The following is a 14338-nucleotide window of genomic DNA, read 5'->3' on the forward strand; positions in this document are numbered from 1 at the left end:
AGGGAACATGGCTCTGTTCTGTTATTTAATCATGTTAGACTAGCACTTTGGAAATAAGCACCACCATATCCACACAAAAATTGCTGTTATTTAATGCACATACTTACCGCCTGCTTAAAGCACAGGTCAAGAAAGCAAAGAATCGTAACCTTGGCTCAGACTTGGCAATGATAGCGATTTCATTCAGTTTCAGAAACTGGAGTTTGAGTGGGGGTAGGGGTCAAAGCAGCCCCCGGGCATTACAGGTATGTGGAAATAAAAGCTGTTTAGCTTAGGATGCTAAGCTCTTTTGTCCCCTAAGTAGGCTCAAACTTGCATATTCCAGTGCATTTCAAAGCAGTGTATATTTAAGTGTATTTGTTTTATCATAAAAATATAGCAGTGTTACCAGTATTGGACTGAAACCCATCAATCCCTTCAAGCTAGAACAAAGAGGCAGACAATCCGTATCATCATGAACCTGAAAACCGTCAGCGGCTGCTGACTCCAGGGACGAGGAGGTGAAATAACCAGTGCCTGGTCCATCTGAACGGGGGGGCTCAAATCTTGCATCCTGTTCATTCCCTCTGACTCCAGGCAATGGACAGTCAATTCCTCCAGTGACCAAGGAGCTCTTAAGAGCCATTCTGCAAGCTTCTTCTCACCCTTCCTCTCTTCAGGGAGAAGATGGCTGGCAGTCCAAGAGGACTGGGGCTGTCAAGAGGATTGCAAACAGGCAAACTTGGGGTAGGGTTTAGCCAGTGTCCCCACCCATAAGCCAGAGTGCACAGATTGAGCACCAAGTCCTTTCTAGGCCCTGCTGAGCAGTCATTGATCCTTGATGTCAGCTGTGGGGATGCTCCAGAAGCCACGTACAGAAGTCCCTCTGCCACCCTCAGAACCTAGAGCCCAGTGTTTGCACAGGAAATGCAATGACTATGGGGAGCCCCATTTTGAGAACACCCCACCCACCTTGTGCCCTGCTCAGGCTTTGATTTTTTGCCTTCTGGATCCAGCCCTTGTTTTCTAGCTTTCCTCCAAAGTATGTAGTAAAGTTCACTTTTCTTTGCCTGGTATTTTGCTAGGAACCAGGGCTGCCATGTCCTGTTTGGCTTCCTCCAGGGCCCTGCTCCCAACCAGGCCTGCCAGGCAGGGAAAGGCTGGCTGTTCCCCCAGCCACTTTTCATGGCTCTCATTCTTCTGCAGGGGGAGAAGGGTGGCTGGGCCTTGTTCAGCGTCGCCATGGCCACGTGGCCTGCATGTGAAATCTCCGCTGCTCCCAGCTCGCATCAGCCATCTACCCTTTGCCCCACAGGTTGAGAGTGTGCAGTGTGGAAATGGAGAATCTGTCTGAGGGACCCAAGGATAACATCATTCAAATAAATCAACAGCACACTGGCAATTTCTGTGTTGCCTAATGATCTTGTGCTTGTGCCCAAAATACCATTTTAATCTGCCTCATCTTGTTCTGCTCAGAGATCTGTGTACTAGAGAAGATGCACCTTTGGTCTTCTTTTCCCGAGGCCTCAAAGATCTGTTGCATCAGCTGAAAGAGTAGCAGGAACAGAAAATTAATTACATTTTAATTATGTGGGTGAAATTCTATCCAAAGCCTGGGGTACTAATTTAGTTGCTGTCATTCAGCAAAATAGAGAATCTAAATCATAGAATCACAGAAGAGTAAAGTTGGAACGGGCCATGAAGCCAACTGGGTCCAACCCCTGCTGCTGCAGGACACCGGTTTGCACCAACCCACTTAGAAGGTCGTCCAGTTTCCTTTGGAGTGTCCCCAGTGTGGGAGAGCCCCCACCTCTCCAGGAAGCTGGTTCCACTGCCCTATGGCTCTGACAGTGAGGAAGCTCTTCCTGATGTCCAGCCTGAACCTGGGTTGTTGCAACTGGAGATAATTATTCCATGCCCTACACCTTAGTATCAATGAGAAGAGACCTCAACCTTCCCCCTTCTGACAGCCTTTGAGGCACTTATGGAGAGATACCATGTCCCCCTTGAGTCTTCTCTTCTCAAGGCTGAACATGCCCAGTTCTCCCAGTCTCTCCTCTTAGGGCAGTGTTTCCAAATCCAGGAACATTCTTGTTGCCCTCCTCTGGACCCTTTCTAATTTTGCTGCATCTTTCTCAAATCCTGTTGCCCAGAACTGGACGCAGTATTCCAGATGAGGTCTGACTGGTGAGGAGTATGGAGGAACTACTTCTTCTCATATGCCCTTCTACATGTGTTCATGGCTGATCCTGATGTTTCTTGTGGACTAAAGTGCACTGCCCTGGAATCTCAATCTCTCTCTCTCTCTCTCAATCTCTCTCAATCTCAGTCTCTCTCACTCTCACTCTCACTCTCTCTCTCTATCTCAATCTCTCTCTCTCACTCACTCACTCACACACACATATTAAATGTCACCTGATTTTCATGGTTACTCACATGTCTTTCATTCTGTGATCCACTCAGGGATGGAATTGGATGTTTTTGTTGCTGCTGCTGTTCTTGTTCTTGCTTTGTTTAGGAATGTGTGAGAATTTTGTTCCTGTTTGCAAATGTTTGTTTGATGCTGTTATGTTATCTGTGACCTATGCTAACCCTAAGAATGAATGCCCCCCAAAAAGTCCTGCCCTTGACAGCCCTGCTCAGCTCTTGCAAATGTTTATGTTCTTACACACTTATACAGGTGTGTATTTGTGTAAATCTCCTTCCATTCCCATGTAAAAAATAGTTTGCTAGTCTGTAGGATTGACATGACTCAGAAAAAGTCAGTCTGCTGCAAAATCCACAACTCAGAAGCATAAAAGTCCAAACTCATTTGAATCCATTACACATTCCTTTGACTTACATAGCTAGGAAGTATTGGAGTTGCAGTTCAAACACATCTGGAAGGCACCAGGTGGAAGGAAGCTGCCCTATTGCCCACAGCCGAAGGACGCAAGGTGATCCGACCTTCTCAGTTTTGTTGCGTCTGTTCTGGAAGAACTTACTCCATGAATGGCTGCATAGGCCCTTCTCCTGCTCCTGGTGTATGTGTGAATGGGTTGAGATCATGATGCTTTCAAAGGAGGTTTGGAATAAAGCAAGATCTGGGGTACTTGGTGCTCTTGTGTCATTCATCACCAGTCTTGCAATTTCCCAAACCCCCTCCCGTCATTTGCCCTGCAAAGCATTCTTGTCTTTCAGGCCTCCTAATTCTCCTTTCTCTTTGTCTTGCTGGCCTCCATTAGGAGTTTTCCCTCCAACGACTGGACAGCCGTCTGGACGATCGAGTGAACATCATGGGCTTTTCTATTTTCAACCAATCCCATACTTTCTTCCAAGAGTTTGCAGAGAGCCTCAACCAGTCCTGGCTTGAAAACTGCGACCACATTCCTTTTACTGGACCAGCAGTAAGTAAACAGCTGCATCCGGAACACCACCAGCAATGTAGTCCAGGTAGAGAGGCAAAGAAATCTGCTCACCTTGTTCCTTATTTTTAGACCACTGTGCAACAGAAACCCCCGTTATCATTTGAATTCATTTGATTCATACCCCTCTCCTACCAAGAAAATGATGCCTAAAGTGGTGACTTGCAAATGTTTCCAAATTTTGCAGTGGGGTTCATTCTCCAGTCAAAAAGTTCATATTCAGAAATACATTATTTTAGAAAAATTGTTGGGTAAAGGTGTGCATTTTAGATGACAATGCATACATAATACATGCATTGGCACAAAAAGCTCATGAATTTTCATGTAAATTTTAAAAATAAAATCCTCTCAGTGTTCAAGATGAACCACATTGAAGGCTAGAGAAATTCCTCAAATTAGAGATGAACCAAAGTTCAGACTGGAAAAATGAGAAACTGAAAGAAACTGAAACTGGCAGATCCACCTATCCTTATTCTTGGCCTGGGGTGGGGAGAGGTACAAATGTGAAAAGGAGACCCAACTGATGAATGTCAGAGGGTCCAGGACAGGGGTGAGAATAACACCGCTCACAAGATTTATCCCTTCTCACCTGTCCACTTGGATGGTATTTTTATTTTTGGCTTGAAGGGGTGCCATCTGTCCTTAAGGGGCGCCATCAACCCACTGTGGTTCTTACCTGTACAAAGCTCATTGAAACCAAATGCCAGATCTTCTCTTCCACCTGCAAGTCTTCCTTGTGCTTCTGCCCATACTTAGAGGTTAAGATAGTGGGTTATCAGACACCATTTCTTAAGCATCACAGTTGCTCTGCAGAGTAAGGAGAAGCTTAGGGAAAAGATGTGGTGGAGAAAGGGCCTTCCTCTGCCAGCCAGCTTTGCAGTTATAACCCCCGCCCCCAATTGCTTGGGCCCCCACAGTTTTTCCAGGCACAATTGGAATCCCTCAGTATTCCACATCTGGAATACAATATTCCACATCTGGAGCATCATTGTTGCCATCTGGAATATCATGGAGGGAAGGGCAGCTGCGGGGAATAAGAGGAAGATTGTTGATGGAAGAGAAGCCTGCCTCCCTTTTGTTCTTTGCTTCTCTGCTCCAAACCCTTTGCTTTGAAACAAGGCAAAAAGAGATGTGTTAATTTGGGATGTTGTTACACATGTTATCATCTTACAGGAAGTCAGACCTGATAGCAAAGAAGGTAGAAATGAAAAGGAGCATTATTGTTGCCATTCGTCCCCAAGGAATTCCCTTTTGCAAAGGTGCTGGAGATGTTCTTTCTTTGCAAATCAGGGTTTTTTTTGATGAAGCCTAGATTTCTAGTGCTGATATGTCCAAGATGAGATGGTATGTGTATTTGGGGGGGGGGGTGTCTATAAAATGCTGCAGCTGCTGCTCTCCTGTGCTTTGCTATAACACTCTCACTTGGTGGTCCTGCTCATGCAGCGACTTGGGAAGTAACGGGGACCTGTGCAGCAGGCAGGGGACTGCAGCAGCATCAGAAAGCTGCCTTTGGGTACCCTCAGTGTTGCTGATTATTAGTACACTCGTCCTCCAACAGTCTCTGGCTTCTTCTGACAACAGAGTGGAATAAAGATGTTTCAGGAAAGAGCCAAGGCTTCTGGTTTATCCCTGAGATAACCAGAAACCAGGAACTTTCAGAGAATGAATGAGCTCATGTTGGAGGCAGCACCTTCATCCATATCCATGCTGATCCATGCTCCGCCTCTCACCCAGGACCCCTGAAGTGCCCTTCTCCAGCCTGGCACACATGCCCCTGATACGCTGGGCTGCAACTCCTACCTTCTATATTCATGGTGGAAGCACCTCCCAGAATTAGTCAATTCTGCAGAATCAAAGCAGTGCCTGCATGCCAGCAGCCAGTAATGGGAGACGTAGCCCGATGCATTTGGAAGGCACTAGGTTGGAGAAAACTGGCTCAGAATTTGTTGTGGCTCCTTCACGGGAGGGACGTGCCCTGAACCAGTTGTTTCTTGCCACCCATGAAAGGTGTTTGTAGGGGTTGCTCATTACCCATGGCAGGAGGGCCATTGCATTCACACAGGGAATTGTTCCAATGTTTTCTCATGCTAAAGGCTCATGAAAACCTTCTTTCAGGAGGAATTTTCCATCTTGGAAGCCCCATTGGTGAGGGTGTTCAAGGATAGGCTGGACATGCACATGGTAGGCATGTCATGAGCAGAGCCGGCTGGAGCCGGGGGTCAGACTAGATGGCCTGGGAGACCCCTTCTGACTCACTCTGTTTCTGTGTAGGGTTTTACATGTTTACCCATCTGTCCCAGAGGATCTGAGCCCCTAGAGAAAGCTCTGCTCAATGAGGTGTGGGTGTGGGTGTGTGTTCCCCTTCTCAGTGTGTAGAGTGTGTTTGCAAAAGGAGGAGAGGAGCTATTTGTTCAAAACACAGTTCCCATTAATCACACAGCAAAGAAAGAAAATCAGGGGAAATCATTAAAATTACAGATGGCTAGATTAGGTAATTAGAATGTAGGCTGAAGCAGATGTTTATAATTAACTGTTTATTTCACTAACAGAAACCCTGATTGTACCACTGGATTGGGACACATGTAACTCTCCGTGTTAAATTTGCAGGGGGAGGGGGCAGAGATACAATAAATAAATGAATAAAACTTAAAAATAACCTGTCCTTGAAAACTCGCCTATCGTGGTTTCCTAGGAAATATAGGATTAATGCTGGAGAGTTGAGCACTTGGGGGCTTAATACTGATTAAAATTTTACCTTTACGTTTCCTTCACTTGGAAAATTGGTTCTTCAAGAGCTAATCATATGGTCCATCCATGACTATGGGGATGAGCTGTTCTATCCAAGTGTACAGGGGTCTGACACCTTCCAGATGTGTGGATGACTTCAGCCAGTAAAATCATTCCAGGCAGCATGATAGGGATGGATGGATGGATGGATAGATGGATGGATGGATGATGGATGGATGGGGCAGTACCCTGTATAAAACTTGATGAAGTGCAAGGGAATTAGACTCTGCCCTGACAAGCCTGCAATCTAAAATTCAATGCAAGAGGAACTTCACTTGCTGTCTCTGCACTTCATGAATGATAACCAAGTGGGTCACAGCTGGAAAAGTTCCTTATTTGAAGTGATATGGAAATTCTGACTCCCTCCAGTGTTACAAGGAATGGGTGAGAAGCTGCAGTGCTTCTTTTTGCTCAATAAGAATGGACTCGAATTTACAAATTTATTCACCAATGTGTTAAAAAGAACTAGAGATGGTTTAAAAGTAGATGAGGAGGACAGCAAACTAGACAGATACGATTTTTGCCTAGAAGCCCTTTCTTTAGTCTGTGCTGAATCTCCTGCCCAGTTAGTTTCATTGGGATAACACACATTCCCCTGCTTGCAGGCACAGGGAGAAGACACATGGATTCCTCCCGTTTCTTCACTTTCTGTGCACCTTCGGGATGCCTGCTTGGATTTGCTTCCACGTGCTTTTGTCGTAGCCCCAGGCCATGGAAACTCGAAGCCTCAGCTAGACAGGCCCCTCCCCAGTGCCAGCTATAATTCATCAGCACACTTTACAAGGGGGAAGAAAGGAAAACAAACAGCAGTGAAACAATATGCATTAATGAGAAAATGAGGAGATATTTGCAGACTGGCTATTAGTGTCAACAAGAAAAGGGATGAGAATTTTAAAAGGGGGTGAAGATGTGATCTACGCTCGAGTCAGGAGAGATGGAAGGAACGTATTTCACACCCGTTGGGTGGCAGAAAAGCCCCTGAGGATCCATGCAACAGCCTTTTAATGGATAAATATTACTTAATTGTGTATGGTGCCTGCCATATGAGCAGAATCACAAATTGCTTTATTGCATTAAATAAGACTAACGAATAAATAGTGACAGAGGGAGAAGGCAATTAAGAGGCCTGGAAAGAGCAGGAGATATAGTTTTTTAAATGAGATTTGGAAGAAGCTGGAAAGCTGATGAGCAAGAAAGAGAGTAGGGAGACCTCCAGAGGGTGAGTCTCACCAAGAAGGTGGTACTGGCTCAGGGATGCAGGACCTCAGTTCCAGGGGCCAAATCTGATTTCAGTGTTCCCTAAATGGCCACATACCCTTCCCCTTTCCCATGACCATCAGTTGTTTGGTGGTTTCCCAGCTTTTGTGAGATTTTCTCCCAATCAAAAAAGTCAGAATGTTTCTCTTAAGGCTTACTTACCAGCAGAAATAGCTTTAAATTATTGTATGCTGATATTATGGGTACTCCGGCTTTTCCTCCTTTGCCTTCCAGTTTGCTTGTCCAGCAGTGGAATAAGACCTCTGAAGTTCCTCCAAAATGGTATTGTCCTTCAGGCTGAAAGATGTTTATTTATTTAAAACATTTCTATGCTGCCCCATTCGCAAAGAGCCTCGGGGTGGCTTACAAAAAGAGATGTTCAACATCTGGGGGCTAGATAATTCGTGTCTTGAGACTGGGCAGGAATGCAGAGGGAAGTGTGTCACCCGGAGAAGTGGGGTAGAATCCTGGGAGGTGAGCTTGAGCTGTAAATCGGGGGTGGGGAGGTGGGCTGTGGCAGGGTCAGGTGGAAGAGGAAGTAAAGGCCAACTGGGACATGGCGCACCATGGCAAAGAAGAAGCGTGTGCGTGCAAGGAGGGAGGAAAGTCAGTTTTCAGAAATCAAAAATAAAGATGTAACTCAAATGTGACACAAATGACAATAACATGGAAACAGCAACCACAGACTAAATAACCGTAACAAGAAAGGGCAGTTCAGAGGGGCCCAAGCTCCTCAGATGAAAGGTGAGATTAAACACACACACACACACACACACACACACACACATAACAGTATTCAAAGATACTACTTTTTGCTGCTGAGCATGAACACAAGCAGGGCCTGCAAAAAGACATAGAAGTTTGGAAGGTTTGTGTTCAAGAATCTGGCTGGTCAGCCCCACCTTTTTCCAGAGAACCCCATAGGTTTCTGGCCCTCTGCCCCACAGAGACGCCATATTGTGCATTTCAAAATCAAAAGCTAAGAAGCAGAAGAAATACTGGAAGGACTCTGTTCTCAATGTATCTGGAAAAAGTGGCCCCTGATGAAGGAAAATGATTTTTTTTTCCCTGAATTCCATTGGGCAAATTACATAATCTTTCCAAGCACTTGAGAATTCTTTCTGTCTGTTGTTTTCACATTATAGATACCAGCCAGCAGGCACTGAAAAATACTCACTAGCACCATCCATGTGTGTAACTTTTATAGCGCTTCTTGGAGTAACTTGTCTAATAAAGTTAAACAAAAATAGACACTGGGCAAACATTTCCACACACACACACACACCAGAAGTGGATGTAAATGTTTGCAGGCTACAAAGTCGAATATCCCAATCAATAGTGTCATATGCTTCATTAAGATCTACAAGCATCATTTGCGGTAGCTAGTAAGAGATTGTTAACGGCACAGAAAAGGAAGAGAGGCAATGAAAAAGGGAGTGGAGACAATTACAGATGATGAGGCAAACTTCTAATGTCTCAGGAAGGTAATTTTGGAGTGGGGGCTGGGGTTAGCTGAATGTTGGCTGGCTTGATCTTGGACTCTAATATTAGCTTCTGAACAATCCTTGGGAAACTTAATCGGGTTCCAGAATTTATCACAGAGTTCTCATTTTGCTTATGGCAATAGGAGAGAAAAAAATGCTGAAAACCCCGTCAAAATCGTGTATGCATAACTAGAGAAAGCCATGCAGCTGTTGATTCAAGGGCAAGAGCATTTTTGTTTTCCCTTTCCTCATAGCAACCAGCAGGGTGAAAAGTCCAAATTTTGTAAAATTTATATCCTCACTTACATCGTGTCATGGCAGTTGGCAAATGCATGTAACCTTTGCATATTCATGCACGTTGCAATGGAGTTCCCTTGAGGCAGGATTTAGAGGATGTTTGACACAGTGTTGTTTCGGAAGTTCTCATGGAGTCAGCCTCAGGTGGGCACATGTTGTGGACTTGTTGACTCACCTGTAACAAGGGTTCTGCGTTCTGAGAATTGCCTCAAGAGAGCTCCATTGCGACTCCAGGGAGGAATATTCCTAGGGAGGAGCAAAAATTTGTATAAAGCCCAGCTGTTCAGAAAGAAGAGAGATGGATGTCAATTCAGGGCAAGACAGAACCAATTGCCTCCTTCCAGCTGCTGTTAAACCACAGCCCCATGGTCTCTGACCACTGACCATGCTAACTGAGGCTGATGGGAGCTTGAGTCCAACAGCAGCTGAAGGGATACAGGAACCCCACCTCTTAGGATCATAGAATCATGGGATAGTAGAGCTGGAAGGTGCATCAGTGTGAAACACAGGAGGTCTGAACTATAGATGACCAAATAGGTTTATATTGAAAAGGGAAAGAGCCAAACCCCTCTCAATTGCTCTCACACTTTCATCCTCCCTGGAAGGTAGGAGCAGGGTTAGTTCTTGTGAAGAAATGGATTGGCATATGGTGCATTCACTTTTTCTCATAGCTCTGCAAGGATTGAAGAGGAAAGTGGGCAGGGAGACATTTTTCTCCATTACTCATAAAACAACCCTGTGAGGTCATCCCATGAAGCTGATTAGTGGAAGATTCAGGGGGGATAAAAGGAAACTTGCACCATGCATAGCTAAACAACAGAATTTACTTCCATGAGAGGGAGTGATGGTCACCGATTTGGGTGGCTTGAACAGGCAATTGGGCAAATCCATAGAAGAGAACTTTATCAATGGCTTTGAGTCCTCATGGCTACATGTGACTTCCAGTACCAGAGGCAGCGTGCATATGTACAGGAGTTGCTGAGGAACATGGGTTGAGATGTTGTTGCACTCCTGCCCTGACAGTGAGATCCTATGGACAGCCAGAGGGAACAGAAGGTTGGACCAGATAGGTCTTTGACCCTCCTATATTCTTATGGGACCCAAAGCTCAGGATCATGTAATGGAGTGCCATGTGTTACTTTCCATATGAACTTTAAAAAGACAGAGACCATTTTACAAAGTAGCTATGCACACAGTTTGGGGGTGTGAGTACAGGAAAGCTGGGGAAGAGAACTGATGCAATCAGTAGGTATTCTCCAAAGTAATTGCATTCACCCACCAGTGAAGGTGAGATGAAGCAAAGGATTTTGAAGAGAAGTCATTTCACTCAACCCCCTCAATGATAATTGAGGAAAGACACTCTGCAGAGAGAGGTTTGTTAGGAGAGAAGGAGCTCTGATAATAAGAAGGAACTGACAACAACCAATAATAAGAAGGAAAGCAGGAGGTGACAATAATTAAAGGTGAAATCTTAGTCATAACTATGAAGAGGAGAGAGAAATGACCAATTAATGCCTTGAAATAAAAACAGAAATCACCAAAGAAGTCATGGATGGGAAGGATGAAAAGTACCCCATGAGACCAAAGGAATAAATAGGTGTGATTAGAAGCAAATGGGTTTACCCAGGGCCGTCAACACGTATTGTGAGTTATATTGCTGAGATGGTATTGTCAGATAAAAGTCCTGCAACGATCCTAGACAGTTGAATGTGTCAAGAATTAAAATATCCATCCACAAAATGAGCTCATGGGCTTAGAAGGAATGGTCACGGCTAAAAATAAAGCGGAAGAGAATAGAGCAGAATTAACAAGGTACCGATCCTGACACTCTTTAAGAAATTGTATAAGTGAGCATCTCTACATAGTTAATTCCATGTGGGTAAAGAAAACATGTCTAGAACTTATCACCAAATTTGGAATCTCAGCTTAATTGGATTTACTTTTGATTCGGTATATTTAGAATGCCATCATTCATTCTCACTTTTAAGAAAGCAAGTTCCCATCTGTATGGTTCCAAAGATGAGAACTGGTGTGGTCCCATCTCTAGGCATCAAATACCTAAACATGGTTGGGAATCCACTAACAATCAGTTTCTCCACCAAAGTCATAGCACTGGTTACTTATGCATTGGCCTTGAGCAGTCTTCGCTCTTGCCAGTTGGATATCCATGAGTACCTATTAAGAAGGGAGAAATTGGGAGAAACTGTGGTATTGCTATATAAAGCAGGAAAATGAACTGGGGTTGAAAGATGTAAAAGATGAACCTCTTTGTCCTCACCTTCTATGGTATGATGGGTTACCACAGAGGCTGAAGCTGCTTGGTTTGAGATTGATTTGGAAACAGGTTATGCTATTTTCCAAGCAATCAGGAAACAGCTTGGTGTAACTCTAGATCAATATGAGTTTCTAGTGCCAGTAGCCCTTGGAGAACCACCTTTTCCAGGGGCTATTTTTAGTATGGCATGCTGGGGACGGAGTCTGTGAATGAGCTTGCTGAAGTTTTCTTCATGTCCTCTTGTTGCTTGTTCAGCTGTATCCAATGAGGAGGTTTCCCCCACCCTTTTTTTGGGATAAGCCCTGCCCGTTTCCCCCTAAATTTATGCATGGATTGTGCACTCTTGGCCATGCATGCATTCTCATGGACTTGTGCACATTTTCCAAACATGCGCACCCTGTATGTACCATTTTCTTTTTCTGGTCCACAAATCACACTGAAAGTTTGGCAATGCATGGACTTCAGGCGCAGAGTGTGTCCGAGTCCATGTTCAATCTCGAAAATAGGAACTGGGTAAATCCTGATTTTTTTCTCTACTAACTGGAATGAATTCTTCCAGCCACAACACTTCTCTGGCAAAGGTGAAATAAGACCTGGAGAAGTATTTGTGTGTTGCAGTGCTCACTTCATAGTCAGGGTACACATTATGTGAACCTAACTGAACATGTCAACTGTTCCCAGTTCAGGTATTTGCAGCATTACTAACTGGACGGTGCATCCCTATCAATCCTTTGAAAATCCTTATATCAATAAATATAAATGCCAATGGCCATTTCAGCAGTTTGTTGGAGTTCTGGAAAGCCTGGGATAAATGCAGAAATAAACTGAACTGCGGTGTATTTCCATTGGACTCTAAATTTAATTAAGAAAGCATTTTAGGCTTTCCTTTGTGGGCATTTTTCCTTTTTAGAGTTAAGGATTTCGTGGTGCATAATGAATATATAAATAATAAAGAGTTCCATGTTACTTCATCAAGGTTTGGTGCTTCCTTAGTATCAATACTTTCAAGTCTGATATTTTAAATTAAGTTTTCATACATCAGCCAAGAGATTTAACATGGTGTGAAGAATTTTGCATGAAACAGGATGGAACAAAGGAGAAATGGTCACGATGCTACAAAATAATGTCAGGCTTTATGATCAAGGGTGCCATCCTGGGAATGGTTAGGAAAGAGCTGCGTTTCCCTGCACAGCCCAGATCACCTGCTGGCAGAGGACCACTCGGGGTTGTAAGGTTTTAGGCTTGTCTGAACATTCATAGAACTGAGCCCCAAGATGAACTCTGGGAGGCTTCTTTGAGACTTAGGACATGGCTGCTGAGAAGGGATTTCGACAAAATCCATATATCCATTAGACCATAATCTGTCTCAGAGTGACTCAGTGCAAGTGAAAATATTGGTAGGACATCACACCCACACGGTTAAATAAGATTTTTGGATGTTGAAGATGTTATGGGCTGTCGCCCTCTCTTCTCTGACTGGGCAGGAGTGCCTTGCACTATTTTCCCCATTGCACAGTGGACACTAAAATCTAATGCCTCTGCTTTTACTCTCTAATTAAGTGGGAGACAGTTTTACAGAGGCTCTTTAAACAATATTACAAAATTGTTTATCTGCTTCCCATCCCCTCCGCTCTACTTGTGAAATACTGATTGTCTGTATTTTCTCCCTCCCTTCAGATAGAAACTGGGGTGGCTTGCAAGCAGATTAAACTAAATGGAGAACGATGAAGTGCAATTGGTTATGATGATGGTGGTGATGACAGAATAAAATAATTTAACAGCTGGAATAATCAACAACCTGACAAAAACAATGCAGTGGCAGAACAAAGGGAGACTTCATTCCCAACACGGGAGCAGAGGGGGAAAAATGAGTAACTGGTGGCACTCAGTCCATGCTCAAGACCTTCCTTAAAATCCAAGCTTGAATTTGGCATCTTCAGGGGCAGAGGGATAGGGGGCTTCCAAGAGGCTGGTGCCACAGCAAAAAGTGCTTGGCTCCTTAGAGAGACCCACTGCATTTCCCTTGGATCCAAAGCAGAGCTTCCAGGCATCTTCCAGAAAGAGCTTTGCTTTTCTTCCAAGAGAAGTGGCCTCTTTTGGAATATCTCTGTTCTTTCTGCAGTAACCTTGGACAACCTTTGTCCTTCCTCAGTTCATGCACAAATCTCAGCCATACCTTGGAGTGACATCTGAGCCATGCAAAGCACTTAGCTGATTTTGGCCATCTAGGTGAGTTATTTGGAGTGAGAGAAAGGAGGCGGAAGCCTTGTCAAGATGGGGTGGGTGCTCTCCCCACCCTTTCCCCTGGAACGTCCCCAAAAAGTCCTTCTCCAAGATTGCTCTTGTGGACTCAGAGAAACAGATAGCATGGTTCTTTCCATGCCAGATGTGAGACGCGAAGGGGATTGGCCAAGAAGTCAGAGCAATTTTCCAATGGCGTAGCTGGGAATCCAAAAAGTCCTCTGGCTGTCTACAGAACCCTATGGTTGTGCTGCCCATTATCTGCCTCTTTTACCTTATTTTAGTACCCTATGAATATCACTTTCCAGGATGCTTCCAGTTTTGGATTCATTTGCTTCTTGCTTTTTAAGCTAAATTTATATTTTGAGAAATTCCTCCCATCATCCCTGGCTTTCGTCCCCAGTGAAACTTCCTTTCCTCTCCTCAATCCCTTCAGCTGTCGTCGGCCTTGTTGTTCGATGCCGTCTACGCTGTGGTGAGCGCAGTGCAGGAGCTGAACCGGAGCCAGGAAATTGGTGTGAAACCGCTGTCCTGCGGCTCTGCCCAGATCTGGCAACACGGCACCAGCCTGATGAACTACCTGAGGATGGTGAGAAAGGATTGAGCACGGGCCA

The 14338-nt window shown here is 44.5% G+C and overlaps 1 protein-coding gene across 1 annotated transcript in view; it reads left to right on the forward strand.

The window, feature by feature from the left end:
- GRIK4 (glutamate ionotropic receptor kainate type subunit 4) overlaps positions 1 to 14338 on the forward strand; it is a 128402-nt gene that overhangs the window by 57398 nt on the left and 56666 nt on the right. Inside the window, exons 7-8 of the mRNA XM_044439488.1 lie at positions 3204 to 3365; positions 14161 to 14313. Coding sequence (XP_044295423.1) covers positions 3204 to 3365; positions 14161 to 14313 — 315 coding nt within the window. The remainder of the gene's footprint in view (positions 1 to 3203; positions 3366 to 14160; positions 14314 to 14338) is intronic.

Source organism: Varanus komodoensis, unplaced genomic scaffold (genome assembly GCF_004798865.1).
Source record: "Varanus komodoensis strain SLA01 unplaced genomic scaffold, ASM479886v1 scaffold35, whole genome shotgun sequence".
In the NCBI taxonomy this organism is placed as follows: Eukaryota; Metazoa; Chordata; class Lepidosauria; order Squamata; family Varanidae; genus Varanus; species Varanus komodoensis.